At 35.3% G+C, this 20,415-nt stretch overlaps 1 protein-coding gene across 1 annotated transcript; it reads left to right on the plus strand.

Moving 5' to 3' along the window:
• The first annotated feature begins 641 nt into the window (after positions 1–641).
• On the plus strand, positions 642–19,820 carry LOC105057768 (DUF21 domain-containing protein At4g14240). The gene is made up of 13 exons (XM_010940459.4): positions 642–1,043; positions 2,083–2,159; positions 10,118–10,201; positions 10,313–10,426; positions 11,531–11,617; positions 11,740–11,811; positions 17,316–17,383; positions 17,710–17,797; positions 17,924–17,997; positions 18,070–18,445; positions 18,848–18,894; positions 19,009–19,090; positions 19,440–19,820. Exons 1-13 carry the CDS (start codon positions 776–778, stop codon positions 19,560–19,562), a joined length of 1,560 nt encoding a protein of 519 aa, XP_010938761.1. The 5' UTR covers positions 642–775; the 3' UTR covers positions 19,563–19,820.
• Positions 19,821–20,415: the final 595 nt, after the last annotated feature.

Consider the following 20,415-nt stretch of genomic DNA (forward strand, 5'->3'; position numbering starts at 1 on the left):
ATCATGCATGTAAAAATTTGATAAATATTATTTTATTATGATCTAAATATCAAGCATGCATTCCGATCAAGCTATTATGCACTGTTCTTCCTCCCTTTCGTAATATTTTTATTTTTTGATATTAAAAAATATTTTTATATTAAAATAATATTTTTATACAGAATCCAATGCAGACGAACGATAATCGCCCACGTGTTCCTCAGTTTGGGCGATCACACGCGTAACTTTTCTTTTTTATATAAATAAAATAGATATATTATATTAAATTTAATATAAATAAATATATTTTTAGAATTAAAAAATAAAATATCTAAAAGTTGAATAGGTAAATCAGCGGCATCCTCATGCAGTTATTACCCTCGCCCGCCTTTTGGGAAAAGTAATCTTTATGAACCATCTGATAAGGAACCAAAGGAAAACTTGACGGCCAGTGATCCTCCACTTGAAGAAAACTGTAATCCTCTGACCGATCACAACCGTCCGTACGCAAAGAGGGGCCTGACTGTTCAAAGTCTGTGGCCATCCTTTTCCACGAGCCCTTATCCAATGCCAGGTGGCATTACGGGCACTGGTTTAAGTTTAAACCTTTGCCGCGGGTATCCGTAACACACAGCCTCTTGTCTCATTTCCCGTCCCCAGGAGTCCGTATGGACGTTTCCGGGGATCTCCTGCACCAAAAAGAAACACATATATTTATATAATCATAAATAAAAAATATATATTTTTGGTAATCCATATGGAGAAATAGCTTTCGGAGATTGGGTTGATCGGAGCGATGCACGCGGTGGGTGCCTTGGCGGTGGCGAGGATGGTGGTGGCGGCGGGGATGGGCGGCGGAGGGGGAGGGGGTTCGGTTGTGATTCTGGAGACGGAGGACATCGCGTTCGGATCGGTGTACTGGTTCGTGTACGCGGGGATCTCGTGCTTGCTGGTGCTCTTCGCCGGGATCATGTCGGGGCTCACGCTGGGGCTTATGTCGCTTGGCCTCGTCGAGCTTGAGATCCTCCAGCGCAGCGGCACCTCCACCGAGAAGAAGCAGGCAGGTCTGGTCTAGTTCTGGATTCTTGATTCTTGATCCTTGATCCTTGATTCTGATTCGTGGATGGAGCTGTGATGCGCCTCTTCCTAGATTAGCTGGTTAGGTTTGGGGAAATCTTTTGATTGTTTCTTTGCTCTGTTTGATTCCTCCGTGTCTAGCTAATCTGGACTGGACAAATCTTGACCTCTTTTTGATCTTGTTGATGTTGATTATGCTGAACGATTCGTCTCAATTTATGAGAATCTTGGTGGAGATTTATTTTTCAATGAAGATCTTGATCCGTTCAGGGTTCAGCTAGTTCTGCTCCTGTTTTCTCAATTGTTATGTATTTTTTTGAGATTTTTGGGGGAATTAGATGCTCTTTCTTGATTGTTTTTGTTTCCTGGTTAAGTCTGTCTCCGTTACGCTAAGAGCTGATAGATTTTCACATAGTTCCTTTATATATGTGTGTGTGTGTGTGTGTGTGTGTGTGTGTGTGTAAAAAAAATATAAATAAGTGTAGAATTGATTTGGAAGAATGGAATATTTGAGAATTTGAGTTTTGTGGTTGAATATATTAAATTATCTTAAATGTGTCTTCATTTGGATTGATTAGATTGCCGTAGATGCTCTTTTTGTTAGACATATTCAATTTGATCTGTGATCTCTTACAGTCTCTTACATTCATTTGGTCTTTGAGTGAGTTTTTAGTGGGTCAGTTATTATATTGGAGCTATTGCTATGATAACATTGTTGGCATGCTACATGATAAGAAATGCTGCTGCATGTTGAGCCGTATAGTTTCGCTCATGAAATGTGCAATCTTATGATCTTTAATTTACTAGTCTGTCCATTTTCTGTATTTGTTTCTGTTGTTCATGTCTTTCTTTATTAATCGGTTGTTTGTCTCCTCTTCCAGCTGTCCTTCCTGTTGTTTAAAAGTAGCATTCAGTGTCTTTCTTCATTAATTGGTTGTTTGTCTCCTCTTCCAGCTGTCCTTCCTGTTGTTTAAAAGTAGCATTGAGTTATCCTTTTTATTAGTTGGTTGTTTTCCCTCATTACAGCTACCATCCTTCCAGTAGTTCAAAAGCAGCACCAACTTCTTGTGACTTTGCTTTTATGCAATGCTGCAGCCATGGAGGTTTGTCTTTTAACTTATCTTTGCAAATCATTTTTAACCTATGAAATATGATTGAAACTTGACAAGCTTGTGTTGGAGTGGCTGGAGATTCCACTTTCAAGGGAAACAACATAGTATAAATAATATATCCTTTACAATAATCTCACACTATAAATGAAATTATAGTACAAGTAAATGCAATATCAAGTCATGGACATCCACTTCTGCTGGCACCCTTCTCCAACTCATATGGATTATAGACAGATTTTGTTTGCTCGATGCTTGTTATAACTTTAGTTCGAATCTTTATATAGTTGCTTAGATTGATAAGATGACTAAAAGTGGCATTCCACATCATAATCTGACATCTGATATTTTTTTTTTGTCACAAGAGTTTTGGTACAATACGTGAGTTTGTGTCAGCTTGTCTTATATATTGACCCTGATTAGTAGTTATCAGCCAAGATCTGCTTGTACTGCAGCAACCCTAGTGATACACTACAATATGGGTCAACTTGGATTGGCACCCCTATCGAACCAGACTTATACTAATGATTATCTAGACATGCTTTCGGTACATTTTGTTGTTAACATAAAAACCAATTTTTTAAATCCTTATGGAGGAGGGGCATCCTGGCCGTCTTGTTCCATTCTTGCGAGCAAGATTTTAAATCGTGTGGGATAAGGGTTTCTCAGTTTCACCATTGAACGGGATGCCCTGCTATGTCGCCTTATCCTGGTGGCTGTCTTGTTCGAGCATCCCAGTTATTACCATCCGTATCTCTCTTGCTCTCGCCCCTTCTTCTTCGTTCCTTTCTTTCTTTTCTTCCATATTCTTTTAGCTGGGAAAAGGATTGATGTTCATGGTGAGTTATAATATGTATTTGTTCTTTTCATGTACCTTGTGCATGTTAACATGATGGTTCATGCCAATTATTGATTTCACATCGTGTATAATGCATGTACATGCTAGTAGAAGGATCAAAAATAAGAAGTATGTGATGATGAATGTAGCTTTTGATTGTCAATAAAAACTTGAAGCAATGATAATCTGTGTATGCCTCTAGCTGTAGCAGTGAAAAGAGATGTTGATAGAAATTGAGCTGGATAGTTACTTAACTAACAGAATACGGAGCCTTAAATAGGATATGGAGCTAAAGATGGTAAGTTGACAAGAACGTACATCAGTTGCTGATATTTGATGAGATTGTGAAGGGTGAAGTTTTAGATATAGCAGTAGAAGTATTAAGGCTGTAGTGCTAGATGCAAACTTGATAATCAGATTGTAGGTGAAATTCTAGCAGTGTTGTTTGGACACGGAGGTAAGGGTCAGATTTGGAGATGTAGTTGCGTTTCTGATTTTCTGATCTGATAAAAAGGAAATAAAGAGATGCAGTAACATGCTAGAAAAATACTTTTTATTAAATTATATGTATTTAGTTGTATACTAGAAAAGGTATTAAAAAGATGATATGTATTTAGATGATTCATCATCTGTATACAATTCACATAGTGTTTATTTGTCAAGTAGTAATTACTTGTGAATAATTAATTCAGGACTTTACTCATGATATTGACTGTTTCAACGATTGTGACCTGTTTGATGTGTCTATTGAGAGGCATAAATAAAAGGGTGATGCTGCATCAATCCTAAACAGTATTGTAATTATCAACCATAATATATCAAATGGTTCATTTGCTATAGTTTATTATACATAAATTATATATAAATGTATTAGCATCAGGAATTGTGAAAAAAATAAACTGGTAAGGTGGATTGTGTTGTTTCTTATATACTTCAAAAGAATCTGAAGGTTAGTCTTATATATTTTGCCAATGGTAACGTTATCAAATCCTTATTCCTTATCCAACTCCAAAATTAGCTTAAGATACAAGACATACAGCACTCACAAAGAGGTTTTTCTAGTATGTCCATAATTAACCAAGCTCTGAAAAGTGAAAACAACAAAAGCTCAATTCTACGATTGGTGGGACTCATTATTGTAGTCTTTAAATTCTTTAGGAAAAAGAATTTTGTAAAACCTTGACACATAACCAACTTGCTGATGCACTTCCAAAATATATTCTTTGAGTTGGAAGCAAGAGTCCATATAGCATTGCTGCTATTGCACCAAAAATATATTTACAAAAAGAAAGTAACATTGTGATCTTAGGGGTCCAGCTATGTCATATTAATTTGACTTTAGCGGGTTTGATTCACTGTTATGTTAGCCATTTATTAATGATGGCTTGAAGAAGTCAATGCTAAATTGGACATAACGTAATGAAAGTGTTAAAATTATCTATTTGGGCATGTAGATGGCTTGATGAAAGGTGATGAAATAAAGCTGGGAAGCAAATGAAAAACTTAGGAGAGGTTGAAAATAAACAGTCAAGTAGACTCTGCCACTAGAAATGCATCTTCCAAGCAACCTAATGGACCTATCAACTACCCAAAACAACTATAAAGATTTAGATGTTCATGATCGTAACTCTATCACCCTAGCAGAGTCTTGCATTACTTTTTATCCCTTGGATCTTAGTAAACCGACGATTAATGTGAGTCTTGAATTTGTAGATCTGTCTGAAGCTAGTGGTAGCTTTTCATGTCACAAGGAAGTTTGGAGTGTGGGTTTGTTGAAGAACTAGAATCTCTTCGGCTGTTGTTCACTACCTGCTTTGTTATTGGTTGCGTATTAGGCATTGGCCACAAAAAACTGATGTTAATGTTTTTAATGTGTTAGTTTACAGAAAGTAGAGGGGCATCGATGTGCAAGAGTTAGGGTATATACACGAAAGGAGAAGGAATAAATGAAGGTGGGACTGAGATCAAGGATGTGCCCTAATTGATGTGAAGTGAACTTAACATTGCATAAGGAATGCGAAGAAAAGGAGTATGCGAGTAAGAGCTTAAAGATTAGAAGAATGCTGTATGTTCAATTGCCAAGGTGGTCTTAGCTGTTAGCTATGGTGTCTAGGAGGGTGACAGTTTCTCTTTGAAATTTTTAAGTGTTTAGGAGGGTTTCTTTTTGGATCGCTTACATTTTTACTAGTGAGAGGGATGAGATTATTAGGTTACTATTTTTTGCAATTTTCAAGGATAACGAAGACATGTTTAGTTCATGCCTTGAGTTATAGTAAAATGAGATCTTGTAAATTTGTAATTCATGTCATATAATGAGAGAAAATAGGGGTTTCATCGAAAATGCTAGGAGGGGCAAGAAAAGTGGTGAGGGACCCTTTTTATTAGGGGTTTTTGCTGCTATAAAATCCAAAATGAACTTTTTATCTTCCTTTTCAATTCTTTCTCATATTATTAAAGTTTTCTCCAAGTTTTGACTGAGCACCACATTAGGTCATTCTATTTTGTAAAATTCTTCACATCTGAAATCTATATTGACATCTGGGAATACATCCCTTTGGAGTTTGAATTCTATTTTCAGCAAAATATCTGATATATTAATTGAGTCTACATCAATGTGGTATCTAAGAGGAAAGAACATTGCAGCATTTGCACACTTTAATTCTTTGACAGCATGGTGAAAAACTTAGACTGCACCTGCAGGCTTCTACACCATAATAAGTGGTTCTATACTAGATAATGTCGGTTAACATTTGAAAGCTGGATAATATTTGTATGACATATCTGATTCATTCTCACAAATAAAAGCCACTCAAGATAGGTCTCTAGATATTTAATGTGCCTCACTAAGCTAGTGTTTTGTCTTTCAAAGTAATGGCCCATGTCCACATCTTCTCAAAAAATTGAGTAGTACCCCACCACTCATCTGTTTTAACACCAGAAATTATGGACACCTTCTTTCTTTGGTGGGAACTTTCCAAAACTTAAATTGATGAGAGCTAATATGGTTTTGGTCACCTAAGTTATAAGCACAAGCCCTAATGGTCCACTAAATAATATATTGCCATCCCTTTCTCAGATAAAGGGTTCATATAACTGCAAAAAAAGAAGTGTAAAGATTAACCAGAGCATATCATTTTTGTGTGCTTGTACTTCTTTTCTTGGCCCATTTGACCTGATTTACTTTATCAATCCTCCTATTATAAACTTTGCCTCTCCTTGTCTATCTTTTGGTCTGTTTAAGGGATCAGGCCTGCACTGCAATGAACCCTTGCATAGCAGAGGTGATGAAGAACTGGTGTAGAATGTTAAGTCTGACAAACTTAACTTCTTAGAGTAGTAAGTTCTGCTAAAGCCATATCATGAAGTTGGACTAGCATAAGTCAAGGGGGACATCAATAGTATTTGTGTCCTCATAAAGTAGTATTACAGCCAGATTCTCCATGTTGTGAAGTTGCATGAAAGTTCTTCCCTTTATGCATATCCTCATCACCTGCTCTTTGGATAAAAGTAGTAACTACTATCCAACTGATGGCTGGATTATAGCAGTCACAAAAGCTCTAGATTGAATCTGACACATCAGAAACCATTCCTTATTTTGAGAAAGATGCTGAAACATTTGTAAGTAGCATTTTATGGATACTTATCCCAAATCAATCATTAACTTCCAAGAACTTGGTACTAAGAACTTTCTGTGTCCTTATTTTAATATTTTCAAAGTTATGGATTACTAGTTGGAGTTTTGACATGCTAATCCATTTGAAGACCATTTAAGCTATGTCGTTTGCTTAATATATAAACAATAAAAAATTCCATAATCTGGCATCAAATTGACTAGAAATAAACCATTAGTCTTTACCAACATTCTTAGATCAAAGGACTAACTCTAGCTATGTGGTATGGTATGAGTTTCAACCAAATGGATTCTCACATTTGATAGTACACCATGGAACATGTTGATGTGTCAGTACACATTTACACTAAAACTATTTAAGCACAACAACAATCTTAGGTACTATCCATTGTCTGTGGGAGCCATATATCTTAAGGCTTTTGCACTTATAAGCAAGGTACTAGAAGATTTTACCTTGTGTCAACTCGGCCATCTTGGGACACAATTTGAGAACTTTCAAGCCTTGTCCCAACTATTTCGAGTGGTATGATTGACCCAGGACATCAGTCAAATGGGCTAGCCAAAGGTTATTAACTAGGGTTGTCGGCCCTTCTTTAAGTATCCTAGATCTCCCAAGTACACACCTAACATGGGACTAAATACATGCTTGCACAAATCCTCAACCCCCTTGGTTGATGTTTATGCCTTGGTGTCCTTGTCAATGGAAGGGTCCAATTGCAAACACCATGATGGCTTATGGGTATCCTTAAAAGCGCTTTCCTGTAATGCCCCTAGCCACACATAGGTCATGTGTTGGGTCTGTTCTGATATCATTTGTAACAACTTAGGGCCTCTCACAAAAATGGCTTGCTAGACCTGTGTGTTACCAAATACACATATGCATGGATCATCATACACTCCCTTGTTTGATCATCAGTATCCTTGCCTAAGAAAGGGTCCAAGAGCAAACACCATGACTGGCTTGTAATTAGCCCGACAGGGTTAGTAGTGCTGTGTTCCGTTGTCACACGTAAGCTATGGACTCAGTCAGATCCTTAGCATTGCTTAATTACCTAAGACCTCCCCAGCACACCCAACGTGGGATTCAACATATGCTCATAGGTCCTCATAGACTGGTCATTTAAGCCTTGACTTCCTTGAAAGGGGAAGGGTCCAATCTCAAAAACCACAATCTGCTTGTGGTCAAGTGCAAAAAGGCCCATATAGCAGTGTCCAGTAGCCATAAATGGCACCAGACTGGGTCAACTCGGATACCATTTGTTACAATATGGGACCTCAAAAAAGGGCTAGCTAGAAGGTTATTAATTGGGGTTCTTGGGTCCACTTAAGTATCCAAGACCTCCCCAACTCACACCTGATGCGAGACTAAATGTATGCCCTTACGAGTCCTCATAGGTGGGCTTTATGAATCCTTGTTCCTCTAGCATTCCTATATAGAATAGCATTTTTGGTCCCATTTCATAATTTTGACTTGCTTCTTCCATTGGCAATCAACCAGATTTTAACTCTACCAATCTCATTTAGCCTTAGAACCAGCACCAAGTGTCAATCTTATTAATTTCTCATCTCTTTATTTAAAAATACACACAAGCTTGAAGCTACATATTTGCAATTTTAATAAGTTTTCAAATGCCACTGACAAATCTAATGGTTTGATTGATTTTTATCTTTGAGATGCCTTGAGTTATGAATGAGCTCTCGATTTCAAATGAATGGATGTGATCACTTAAAGAAGTTCCGCTAGTTTGGCTAGTAAATATCAGTTGGAAGGACTGATTGGTTAGCTGCCATGTGTTTATGCCTAGGGTTGTGAGTCATCATCTTCTGATCTTGAGAATCTTGTAAATTTGGAACTTTTCTCAGTGGAAAACCTGGTCCTTGGTAATATTGTCTACTACTGGTGGAACAAGATGTAAGTAGTATGCATACTGGTCTATGCTAGTGGCACTGCTAAGGTCTTGTTATGGTTATTCCCCTATGCTAGTGCCATACTGACCGATGCAGTACCTTCATTTTTACTATGCTAGCACATGCAAGCTTACTGTGTGCAAATGCGATACCATACTGTACAAGTTAGGTACCAGTTCAGATACCATTAGCCTTTAAAACTTGGATGGATCAATAGGATGTAATCCATGGACTATCATGTGACCAGGTCCTACACATGAAAAATCATGAAAAGGTATTAATTGCTACCATATATGTCGAAAACAGAGAAATAAAGTCTCTTTGCACAAAATTTTGTCAGTTTGACTTTGTTAGGAATTCAGAGGTTGAGGAGAGGGTTTTGCTGTTCATCATCTACAATTGTAAAAATTTTATTAAGTAAATCATTGCCATTTAGTGTAACATGGAGTCAAGAAAAGCTAAGAAGGAAGCAGCTGAAGCTTTAGGTAGGAGAGCTCCAAGCGACTTGCCCAAACAAAACGACAGCTAGGGGAGAGAATACTCCCTTGACCAGATTAGATAGGTTTGTGATTGGAGTGATCGGCTGTGGTTGAAACCTCAAGTGGCAGGAATGTGTTCAAGGTCCAAAAAAAGGAATTTGAAGGTTTGGTTCTTGGGCAGATGGCAACGGCTTAACTTTTCAATATGATATCCAATTGGAGACTTGTTATTGGACATCGACTTCCCTTGTTAAGAATTTGGAAGCACTATAATCTTGCTAGAATTTGGTAACTTGCATGGTACATAACAGGTAAGCATGACAATAGATGAGAGAGGAATTTCAAAACCAATAGGCTTCCATTGGCATGATGATGATTCTCATTGTGTTGGAATGCAATCTAATGGCTCAGAATTTGTACACAGTTTGCCAATTCATTTAAAAGGTGATTATGATCTGTACAGAAGTTAACTAGTTAGCTTTAGCTGACCCACATTTCCCTCTTAACATCATGAAAGTGAATTTCCTCTCCATTGGGGCATTTGCTTAACATGTGCAAGCCAAATGGACTTGCTATAGATGAGTAAGATGCCTTACAGAGGGTCCATATGTACAAATACTACATGTATGTCAATTTATCTACTGATATCAGCATTTAGGCATGTGATGATATGATGCACAAGCACAATGAATTAAAAGGTGTTTTTAACGCTGCATTCCAATAGCATGTATACTAGCATTTAATATTTCCATAATGTATTTATATGCATCTGTAAAGTACTATTTGTTAGAGATGCATATATTTACCACAGTGCACATCCTTAAGCATGACTTGATATAAGCATGATATGTGATAATAAGAGGCTTTGATGGATTTATATTACCAGCAATTCAAGTTAAACTAAATCAAGGTGGACTGGAGTTTAGCAAAAGAAAAACGAGAAATTTCTTATGTTGCCTGCAATCTATATTCTCAAAATATACTAGTTCCTTGTATGCTATTATTTTTTTTCAGTTTAAGATCTTGTTACTGCTTTATCAGCTTTGCTTCTTTAATTTTCTTGTGTTTGTTTTACATTAGTTACACCATTGTGCAGGCTCTTCCTATATTCCTTGATAAGATATTTCATCCTTTTGTGGCCATTGTCTTGTCTGTTACATTTGTTCTATCTTTTGGAGAGGTACGTTCTTCCAAGTTGATTATGCTTTAATTATATGCTTCACTTGATGTTTGTCAGTGCCAGGCCATGAAGATTAAGAAGATAATATCAATTTTGCTTTAAGTGGTTCAGGTTATTCCACAAGCCATATGCACGAGATATGGATTAGCTGTGGGTGCTAATTTTGTATGGCTTGTGCGCATTCTGATGCTCATCTGTTATCCGGTAGCTTATCCTATTGGGAAGGTAATATCTACATCTAAGGAAATCATGCATTCATGTTATAATTTGTTTCAGACTATGGACTGGCTATATGAAGCAGTACAAAGTAAACCTTTATTGAAAAAAGTTTATTTTAACATTTAACAGCTTTCCTTTGTTCTCTTCTTTTCTATCTTTCAGGATGAACACCTTCAGTTTTACTTTCAAGTAACTTTAGTGGTTAATCTTTAAAGCTTGTGCTGAGTATATATTGATAGAGACAATAATTCACTTATGAGAAAGTGCATGATGTTTCTAGTCCGTCTTTTTTCCCCTAATTATTAATAAATTTGCATTTCTTTTATGTGATATTTTATGCCTGACTAGTACTTTATTTTCTTCTCTTTGTTACTCAGAAATTAATCCAAGTCCTCATGTATTACTAGTCTAATTTGTATTTGTTATGGGCTGAAACACAACAAGTAAAGCTGTTAAACCAAAATGCTATTTGTTATTTATCACTTTTTACAGTCCATGATATTATCATTTAATTGATGGATTCTTATCTATCCATATTCATGTTTCTATTGTAGCCTTAGCTTATTTCAAGTACTTTTTGCAAAATTAAGGGCCTTCACCCGTATTTTGCTAATGGTTGGAGGTTTGCATAGTGGCTTGGCCCTCAAGTTGAATCTGTTACTATCTATTCTATCTTTTAACCTTCTACAGAAAAAACTTTTGAGCTTTCCATTATTATCACTGGTTATTAAGGTTTTAAATTTGGTGGGACGGACTGTCCTGGTTTTCTCATAAAATTGGATGCGTTACCATCCCACCCCATCCTGACACTTGGGACAATGTATGTCCCAAGATGTGCTGATTGAGATGATGCTAAGACGATGGCGGGGCAGTATTGTTCCGACACTCGGTACCCCGTCTTGCAATGGGACTGGGACTTGAGTCCCTACATGATAGCATATCATAGCACTGCTGCATAATTTTTTATTGCTTATTGACAATTGCTTTAGCTGTGTTGCTGTTTTCTTTGCCAAGGCCATCTTCAGAAAGGTTGCTAAATCTTCTATTTCTGTTTTTGCTTTAACTGACAGTGCTGATTTAGATGTTTCTAAGTTGTTTATGTGGTCCCAGCTTCTAGATTGTGCACTTGGACATAATGAATCTGCATTGTTTAGACGTGCTCAGTTGAAAGCTCTTGTTTCTATCCATAGCAAAGAGGTACATCAACTTTCTTATGGAACTGTTGTTCTTCAGATGTCACTAGGGCAGATGTCCAGTATGACAGAAACTGTTGGAATAAATTTGGTATGGTTATACTTACATGGTTTTAAACATGTTAGGCTGGTAAAGGTGGTGAGCTCACCCATGATGAGACTACAATAATTAGTGGAGCACTAGATTTGACTGAAAAGGTATATTGCAATAAACTGATGGATTTTTTTTTTTTTTTTATTTGCTTGTTCTCTTCAATCATGAAACCCTAAACTTACAAGTATTACAAATATTGTACTTTCAACTTTTCTTCACATGAACTCTTTTTGTGGAAGAATCATTCTTTTGCTTGGCATCCTTCAACAGATGGTAAAATTTGTTGTTTTCTTCTGAAGCGCTCTTCCTCTCTCTTCTAAACATTGATATTAGATGATCTTGAAAGACCGTAAATTTGATTCCAATTTAATAGTTGGGCAATCAAATTGTACATTTCCCGAAATTACCTCCCCTAAAATAATTATAAAGATCGTGATGATTATGATAAACAATTACAACAAAATAATAATAGTAGTGGTAATAGTAGTAGTAGTAATATGATAGATTTCAGCATGCAACAACTTTCACACGAAAAGGCATCATTCATGGACAGAAATATTAAGGTGCTGTTTGGTAGGGGGTGATATTTCACATCACCCCAGTGATGTTAGCTGATGTGATCACTTTATTTGATATTGCAAAATCCCATCCAGTAATGAAGGATTCAGTGATAAATTTGATAATAGCATCACTACACAATGCAATGATGCTATCACCACACATATCTCAGGTGATAGCACATCATCAAGTATTGGTGATATGCTAAAATTATTTCGGGACAAAAATATCTTTAGTCAGTAAATTGGGAAGAAAATAAAAATTCTCCTAGTCTTTTTCTATAGAAGCCTATCTACTAGATGTGTTTTTTATTTTTATTGGTAGGTTTAGTTAAATGATATGAATACCTTTTATTTATTTATTAGATACCTATTTTATTTCTATAGATAAATATGGTTAATTGGCATGGATGGATCATGCTAAATCCTTCATGCTTTTTTTTTCTCAATTTATTTTGATGGGCTAAATTATTCCTAATAGGCAGCCATGATATTGATGGTCAAAATTGGCTGAGCCTAGTCAAGCCTGATTATATATAATATAATCATAATATCATTTTAATAGATTCATCAAAATAAATACCTATAATAATAAATAAATAAATAAATATTATTATTATTACTACTGTTACATATTTTTGTGAGGAATTATAAATGAAGAATGTTTAATTAAGTTGTAGAGTGTTTATTATGTACTAATATATAAGGCTATTTATGGTATTTTATACATTATCACTAACATTATTTGGTGATATGCCAAACACAGTGAAATTTTATTTTCAGTGATATACCAAACACAGTGATTATATATCACCTTAGTATTTGCACATCATCTCAGTGTTCATATTATCCCAATGATTACATCACTTCAGTGATTACATCACCGGTGATATACCAAACAGCACCTGAAGGAATCACTGCTATAATGGATTCATTAAACAATCATAGAACTTGATCTTAAGTAAATTAAAATACTATGAATTGAAAGAAACAAACTGTAGAAACAGAAAGAATGGACCTTAGACAGGTTTATGGGAAAAGTGTTTTCAATAGACTTGCACCATTGAGCAAGTAATAAGCCTCCTTTGTTTGGAAAAAGAGGAAATGGTCTGAATAATTTATGTAATTTCTGTCTTTTAGATAAAAGTAAAAAAATCCTTTATGGAGTTAATGTCCTTTCTAGTGTGGTAAACCTCCTTGATTTTAATCCGTATAGAACCATCAATCTGAGGTTGCAAAATGAAAAATGCAAACCAATCTAGAACGCAATTCAAATGACTTTGGGACTTTCAGCCTGTAGGTTAAATTTTTAACTTCATTGCTAGTCATAGAAGACTTCAAAACATTTCAAATGTTCTCATCATTAGAAACGCTCTAATTTCAGTGCCACTTGAACTCTTACTAGGCACTCACCTGGAATCCCGTTTGAGGAAGGAATCCTTCAGATTGCTTGGTTGCAAGAAACATATTTCTACATCTTCTAAAGTGCTGCATCGTGTGGTTGTTTGTTAGGCATTTCCTCATGTAGAAAGACCTTTGTTGCTTTAAATGTCTTCTGGGAGTTGTAGGGTGCGAAAGGATCTCATATTTGGCTAACAGGTGGTCAAAATAGTAGTGCAATCTTACTTCTTTATGGATCTCTTATCTGCTTTTTGAGACTTCAGCTCGGATTCTTTTATGCCTAAGTTGATATTTCCCTTGATGATAAGTATGCTCCGGTGAATACCAATCATAGCAAGTTTTCTGCTGATGTCATTTGAGTATATCTCATTTGATAGATAATACTTTGATATCTTCTGACGCCATTTAAGTTTTCTTCTTTAACCACATGTGCATGGGCTCTTTGGTAATCATTAAGATTTCGTGACAAGCTAGGACTGTACTCTTGCTTAAAATAGCACTGGTCTATAACCATGGTTGCATCTTTTAATACTTTATTATTTTAAGGGAAACAATCATCATGAATAACTTCACCAGCAACAATGTTGTCAGTTTTGTAATGGCCAACAATACATGCTCCTTCATATATTAATAGGATTGCCCTCTTCCTTTGCATATTTGCCATTTTGAATATCCTTAATATTGCTTTCGATAGAAGCATTTGTGGACTCTTAAATAAGCCTAAACACAGATCCACTGCATGGCATGACAACCATTGAGGTAATCAGGCAACATGTGGGCCTCACAACTTTGAGGGTTTGCCTTGTCGATGAACAAGATATAGTTATAGCATAAGCACCTTAAACAGACATTTTTACATTTTATATAGTTTCATCTTTGCCTTCCATATGGAATCTGGCTGCTGGGATGAAATTTGATGGCATTTAGAGGAGCCTATGTGAAACTGGTTAGGAAACTCCTTGATCATTTCCCACGAAGTGAAACTAGGATAATGGATTTCCGATTTTAGCAAGTAGCATATAGTTTTAGCAAATTATTGAAAATATAAAAAAAATATAGCACTCGACCACTTTGAAAAACATATAGAACTTTAAGTTATATTATATTATAAATTATAAAAATAAAACTAAAAATATTTAAATATTTTGTATTTATTTGCAGTCTTCTTGCACATGTTTCGGATTCATCCATTCTCACTAAAATTGTAGTACAGCTGGTATTTCTAATTTTTCCAATTTATTTTACTCTCATAATTTTATTATGCTTTTTTGTGATTTATATGTAATTTTTCTTATTTATTTCTTCTCACAAATGACAATGAGATAATAATACATCAGAGGTTTTTCCTCTTTGATCTCACCAAAGAGGAAATATTTTATTAGACTTTTTTCCTTATTTGGTTGTAATTGGTATTTGGTTTTTTCCTTATTTGTTTTCTATTACAATTTTTTGTCTGACATTTTGCTTATATATTTGTAACTTTTTTTGTCAAATTTCTTTCCATAATTGGTTGGAAACCTAGAGTTGGGGAATTTTATTGGTTTATTGTTATGATTGTAATTAGGTAAAATTTTCTTATTGGTTAAAATTGGGATTTAAATTTTTCCCTTATTTGTAAATAGCAAAGATTTGGATGCATGATCTAGAAAAATTGAAGGAATTTTCAAGATAAAAATGACAAGCAGAATCTAAATCAAATATTCCTAGACGCCAGAACTCTTATTTTTATATGGTGGATAATGAAAATTTGTTTATTCAACCAAATTACGCTATTTTTGCTTATCTCCACGCACGCACGCACGCATATATATAACAATTTTTTCCTCATTCGTAAATAGCAAAGATTTGGATGCATGATCTAGAAAAATTGAAGGAATTTTCAGGATAAAAATGACAAGCAGAATCTAAATCAAATATTCCTAGACGCCAGAACTCTTATTTTTATATGGTAGATAATGAAAATTCATTTATTCAACCAAATTATGATATTTTCACTTATCTTCACGCACGCATATAACACACACGCACACGTGCATGCATGCATGCATGTATGTATGTAATGTATGTATGTATGTATGTAACGTATGTAATGTATGTATGTAATGTATGTATGTATGTATGTATGTGTGTGTGTGTCTATATATATGTATACACACACACACACACACACACACACACACACACACACACCATACATACATACATATATATATACATACATACATACATATATATATGCATACATACATATATGCATGCATCCATATATATATATATATATATATATATATATATATATATATATATAGATACATATATATATATATATTATATATATAGATACATATATATATGCATACATACATACGTAAGTACGTATGTGTGTGTGTGTGTGTATATATACATGCATATATATATGCATACATACGTACGTACGTATGTGTGTGTGTGTACACACACACACACATACATACATACATACATACATAGATATACACATACATACATACATATATATGTATGTATGTATATATGTATGTATGTGTGTGTGTGTGTGTATCTATATATATGTATATCTATATGTATATATGTATATCTATATGTATGTATGTATGTATATGTATATCTATATGTATACATGTATATCTGTCGGTACATCTTAACAAAAACATAACCTACATTGTTAAAACTCTTAGACTGTGTTTGGAAGTATCGTAAGGATTAATAGGAAAAAAGTTATTTAACCCACTTATTCCATCTCATTTTAGCCAAACAGTCGTTTTAGTGTATGGAGTAAATCACCTTTCCAGAAGGATAGACTTGATATTTCAGCAAAAAAAATGGAACGTCATAAATGCTCTATTTTTTCTCTTCCTAACCTATTTTCCCCCCTTAAAGCCAGAAAAGCTTACTAAAATGAAATGGTGGAATAATTTAACCTACTCTTTTCCCCTCAAAATCACTCCCAGGACCCTGCTACCCTGGAATTTTTATTCCACTTGCAAACACAGCCTTTTTATAGAGAATAATCCTGAATAAGAGCTTTTGGAATCTTTATTTCTAGTTCTTGGAAAAGTTTGCTGCACTACTTTCCAAATGATTCTTCTGTACTCAATTTCATCTATGTTTATAAAAAAGAGTATGGAATGTCTGCTTCACCAATAAAGATTTGGCTGCATCATACAAATATTTCAAAGTAAATAATATCAAAAACCTGGTGTTATATACATCTTGAAACTTAACAAGTGCATAATGCAGGTTTAGGTATAGCATACATAAAGGAGTTATTTGCATCAGGTATTAGCATGCTCACAAACAAACTCCTGCATGGAGCATAACATGCTAGTATTGTTGTTTCTTTTAAAATTGCCATTTTTCTTTGGTAAATCTAAGATAATGGAAGTGCTGGTTCATAGGAAATGTGCTATACCACTGGTGGTATTTTTTCAGTTTATTCTGTTATTATAAGTGTTTAACATTGGTTCTTACCAAAGCTAATGTGGTTACTTATTTGCAACTTTTCTTGGTTTTTCCTAGAATTTTTACTCCCCAACTATTTAAATTGCAGCTTGAAAAACTACTAATCGCTCATCTGGATTGATGTTATTTGAAGAATGGTTCTGGAATTCTAAAATTTCTTCTTTGGACAGACTGCTGAGGAGGCTATGACACCTATTGAATCAACGTTCTCCTTAGATGTCAATTCAAAATTGGACTGGTGGGTTTTCACAACTTGGAGAACTTTTTTCCTTCATTAAATAAATAAATAAAGATTAAAAACCTAATGTTTATGCTTCCAGTGAAAAGGATAGAAATGAAGACGAGTTATATTACGTGAACCTGTTTTATGATGTAACCTTATCCTTGAGATTCAAGGCAACTTAAGGAGCCTTGCATTGAGGCATAAGGCTGGTTGAGCCTCAGATAAGCCTTTCTAAGCAATGATTGTGATGAAGAACAGTTTTCTAGTTGTTACCTTGCTGTTTATAGCTAAAAGTTTGTTAAAGGATACAGTAGATCATTTTGTTTTGTTCTTATACTCAGGGAAGCAATTGGCAAGATTCTTGCTCGGGGCCATAGCCGTGTCCCTGTTTATTCAGGGAATCCCAAAAATATTATTGGCCTTCTGCTGGTGGGTATAATCTAAATTTTTCTAAAGTTGATACTGCATTGTGCTGCAGCAGATGTCACTGTCATGTGGTAGATTAGAATGTGTTTTTTTGCTCATCTTATTTGAGATGTTCCACATTGGAACTAGGTTAAAAGTCTTCTTACAGTTCGTGCTGAGACGGAAACACCAGTTAGTGCCGTTTCTATTAGAAGAATTCCAAGGTTTGATAGTAGACCATTTTTCTCTTTTGTGCTTATTCACAAACACTATGCTCATCTTTGAAATTTCATCAGGGTTCCAGCAGATATGCCACTGTATGATATACTGAATGAGTTTCAAAAAGGAAGCAGTCATATGGCTGCTGTTGTGAAGGCTAAGGGTAAAACCAAAAATCTTCCACATGCTGATGCGGAAAAGACTGAAGAAAATAAAGAAGCAAGTGGAGACTCCGCAATAACAGCTCCTCTGTTATCTAAAGTACAGAAGTCAGAAAGTGTTGTTGTTGACATCGAGAAGTGGCAAAATAAGCAGGTCAATGGAAATAAAACTATCCCTTTGCAACAGAATGATGCAGCAACCAATGCTGTCACTCGTTTGTCAGAGGATATTGAAGATGGGGAGGTAATTGGTATCATCACCCTTGAGGATGTATTTGAAGAACTCTTGCAGGTAACTTAAAGATATTTGATTCCTCAACATGCTAGATTTAGTTGATGGGCTTCTGTGTCTCATTTGTTTCAATCTTAAAACCATGTAAATCATCTAACTTGATAACTTTTTCATTGATTGTTGTTGGCCTAAATCTAGCCTGCTCTGGTAAACATTACTACATATTCATGAAGTACAATGATAAGTCTCTTTGTAAATTATAATTTAATACTCTTTTGAGAAAGTATGAAGGCAAATGCTATTTGCCAGGAAAATTTGCATCAATTTATATAGCATATAATCAGATTATGAAACGGGCAGCTAAAGATGCTGAATTATTACCCAGACATTGTATGTTGGTTGGTTTTGACATGAGGGGTTTTTAGAAATGTAAAGATAACCTGTGAATTTTTCTTTATGCAGGAGGAGATAGTGGACGAGACAGATGAATATGTTGATGTCCACAAGAGGTATGGTATTACTAATAATATTATTACTTCAATAATGATTATTTGTTTCTATATGTATCGTGAGCATTTTTGCATCCTCAGAAAGCACATGATAATGTGATACTGTTGTTGCAGGATTCGTGTTGCTGCTGCTGCTGCCGCATCATCAGTTGCTCGTGCTCCATCACTTAGGAGGTTAACAGCTCAAAAGGCTGCGGTAAGTAACTCTTTTAGCTTCATAGTTTGTCAGAACAATGTTGGCCTTTAGCAGCAGTCTCAAGTTGTGTTTACATTTCTTATTATCATTAGAAGCATCCCAGAATTTGATCTTAGTTCTCAGGCAGAACCATATTGTTGTTGATTTTTCGCTGTTTAGTCTTGAAAATTGAGTTTTATGGCATTCGCAATGAAGGGTTGAGCTGAAAATTTTTCTAGGTTATGCTATTATATGTGCCTAAAGAAGTATCTTTGCATGCCTCAGGTCGAGAAGAGGCTTTGCTCCTATATTGTCATGGAAGTAATACTGTTCGTCTAAATTGTTGAAAGTTCTCTCTACTTTTTTGCAGGGAGCTCAAAATCGGCAAGGACAACAGCCATCTGGAATCCTAAAGAAGCCTACTGAAGGGGAATCGAATACACCTAGACATCAAGTGAATCTTGTGGAACCTCTTTTAGGAAACAAGAGATAAGCCAATATACCAAATTCTCCTTGCAGGATTTATTCCAGTCTGAGGAGAGTAATTGGTTTGAGTTCTTCAAAACTGTTGGAGTGGTTGATGAGGAATTTAGCTTGCAGTGGAAGTGATGCCAGAAGCTTAGCAGATTACTTGCAGGGCCTTTTGTCATATATAACTACATGCTAGCAGTTCATTGGAATGACTCTTTTTCCCCTATTTGTCAATTATCCAGTCAGACGTACAGTAATATCTTTTAACGATCTTGATTAAGTTTTGCCTCTTCATCCTTTTATTTTTATTGTTTTAAAAAGGTCATGAAATGGTGGTACCTTCATCATCATTTGGATTGTCGTGAGTTGGGACAATAAAGAAAACAAGCGGTGGAAGGATGAGAGAGGGAGGATAAAACCCGCATCAGATTGCTGGACCCGCCAGTTTAACGGTTCAGAGAGATGCTTGTTCGATGAACTTTTGCCCTGCTTGGTTACCGAATGTTGCAGGGCTGAAGACAGACTGGATACATATATCGGTACATCCATATTGATTCTCTGTTTTATTTTACCATACAAACGTAAATATAAATAAGAATTCGACTACGATGCTCTTTTATAATATTTTATTATAAAAAATATTTTATATATTTTATATTATTATTTTTAAATATTTTATTATTTTTTTAAAAATAATATTTTATTTTATCTTCTCCACTTTTGTTGGTGCCATTCATGGCTCATTCGCATGCCCCCTCCCCCAATCCCTCGCCCTTTGCGCCTCCTTCGTGCCACCGTCTGTCCTTTGCACTTTTTTCGTGCTAGCACTTGGCCTCTAGAGCTTTCACTGCTCTTTTGTGCACTATAATCCTCTT

This window comes from Elaeis guineensis, chromosome 14 (genome assembly GCF_000442705.2).
Source record: "Elaeis guineensis isolate ETL-2024a chromosome 14, EG11, whole genome shotgun sequence".
In the NCBI taxonomy this organism is placed as follows: Eukaryota; Viridiplantae; Streptophyta; class Magnoliopsida; order Arecales; family Arecaceae; genus Elaeis; species Elaeis guineensis.

Coding starts and splice junctions, on each gene's coding strand:
- LOC105057768 (XM_010940459.4), top strand. CDS start 776: ATGCACGCGGTGGGTGCCTTGGCGGTGGCGAGGATGGTGGTGGCGGCG. Junction 17,384..17,709: donor GTCAATTCAAAATTGGACTG/GTGGGTTTTCAC, acceptor TCTTATACTCAG/GGAAGCAATTGGCAAGATTC. Junction 18,446..18,847: donor TATTTGAAGAACTCTTGCAG/GTAACTTAAAGA, acceptor TTCTTTATGCAG/GAGGAGATAGTGGACGAGAC.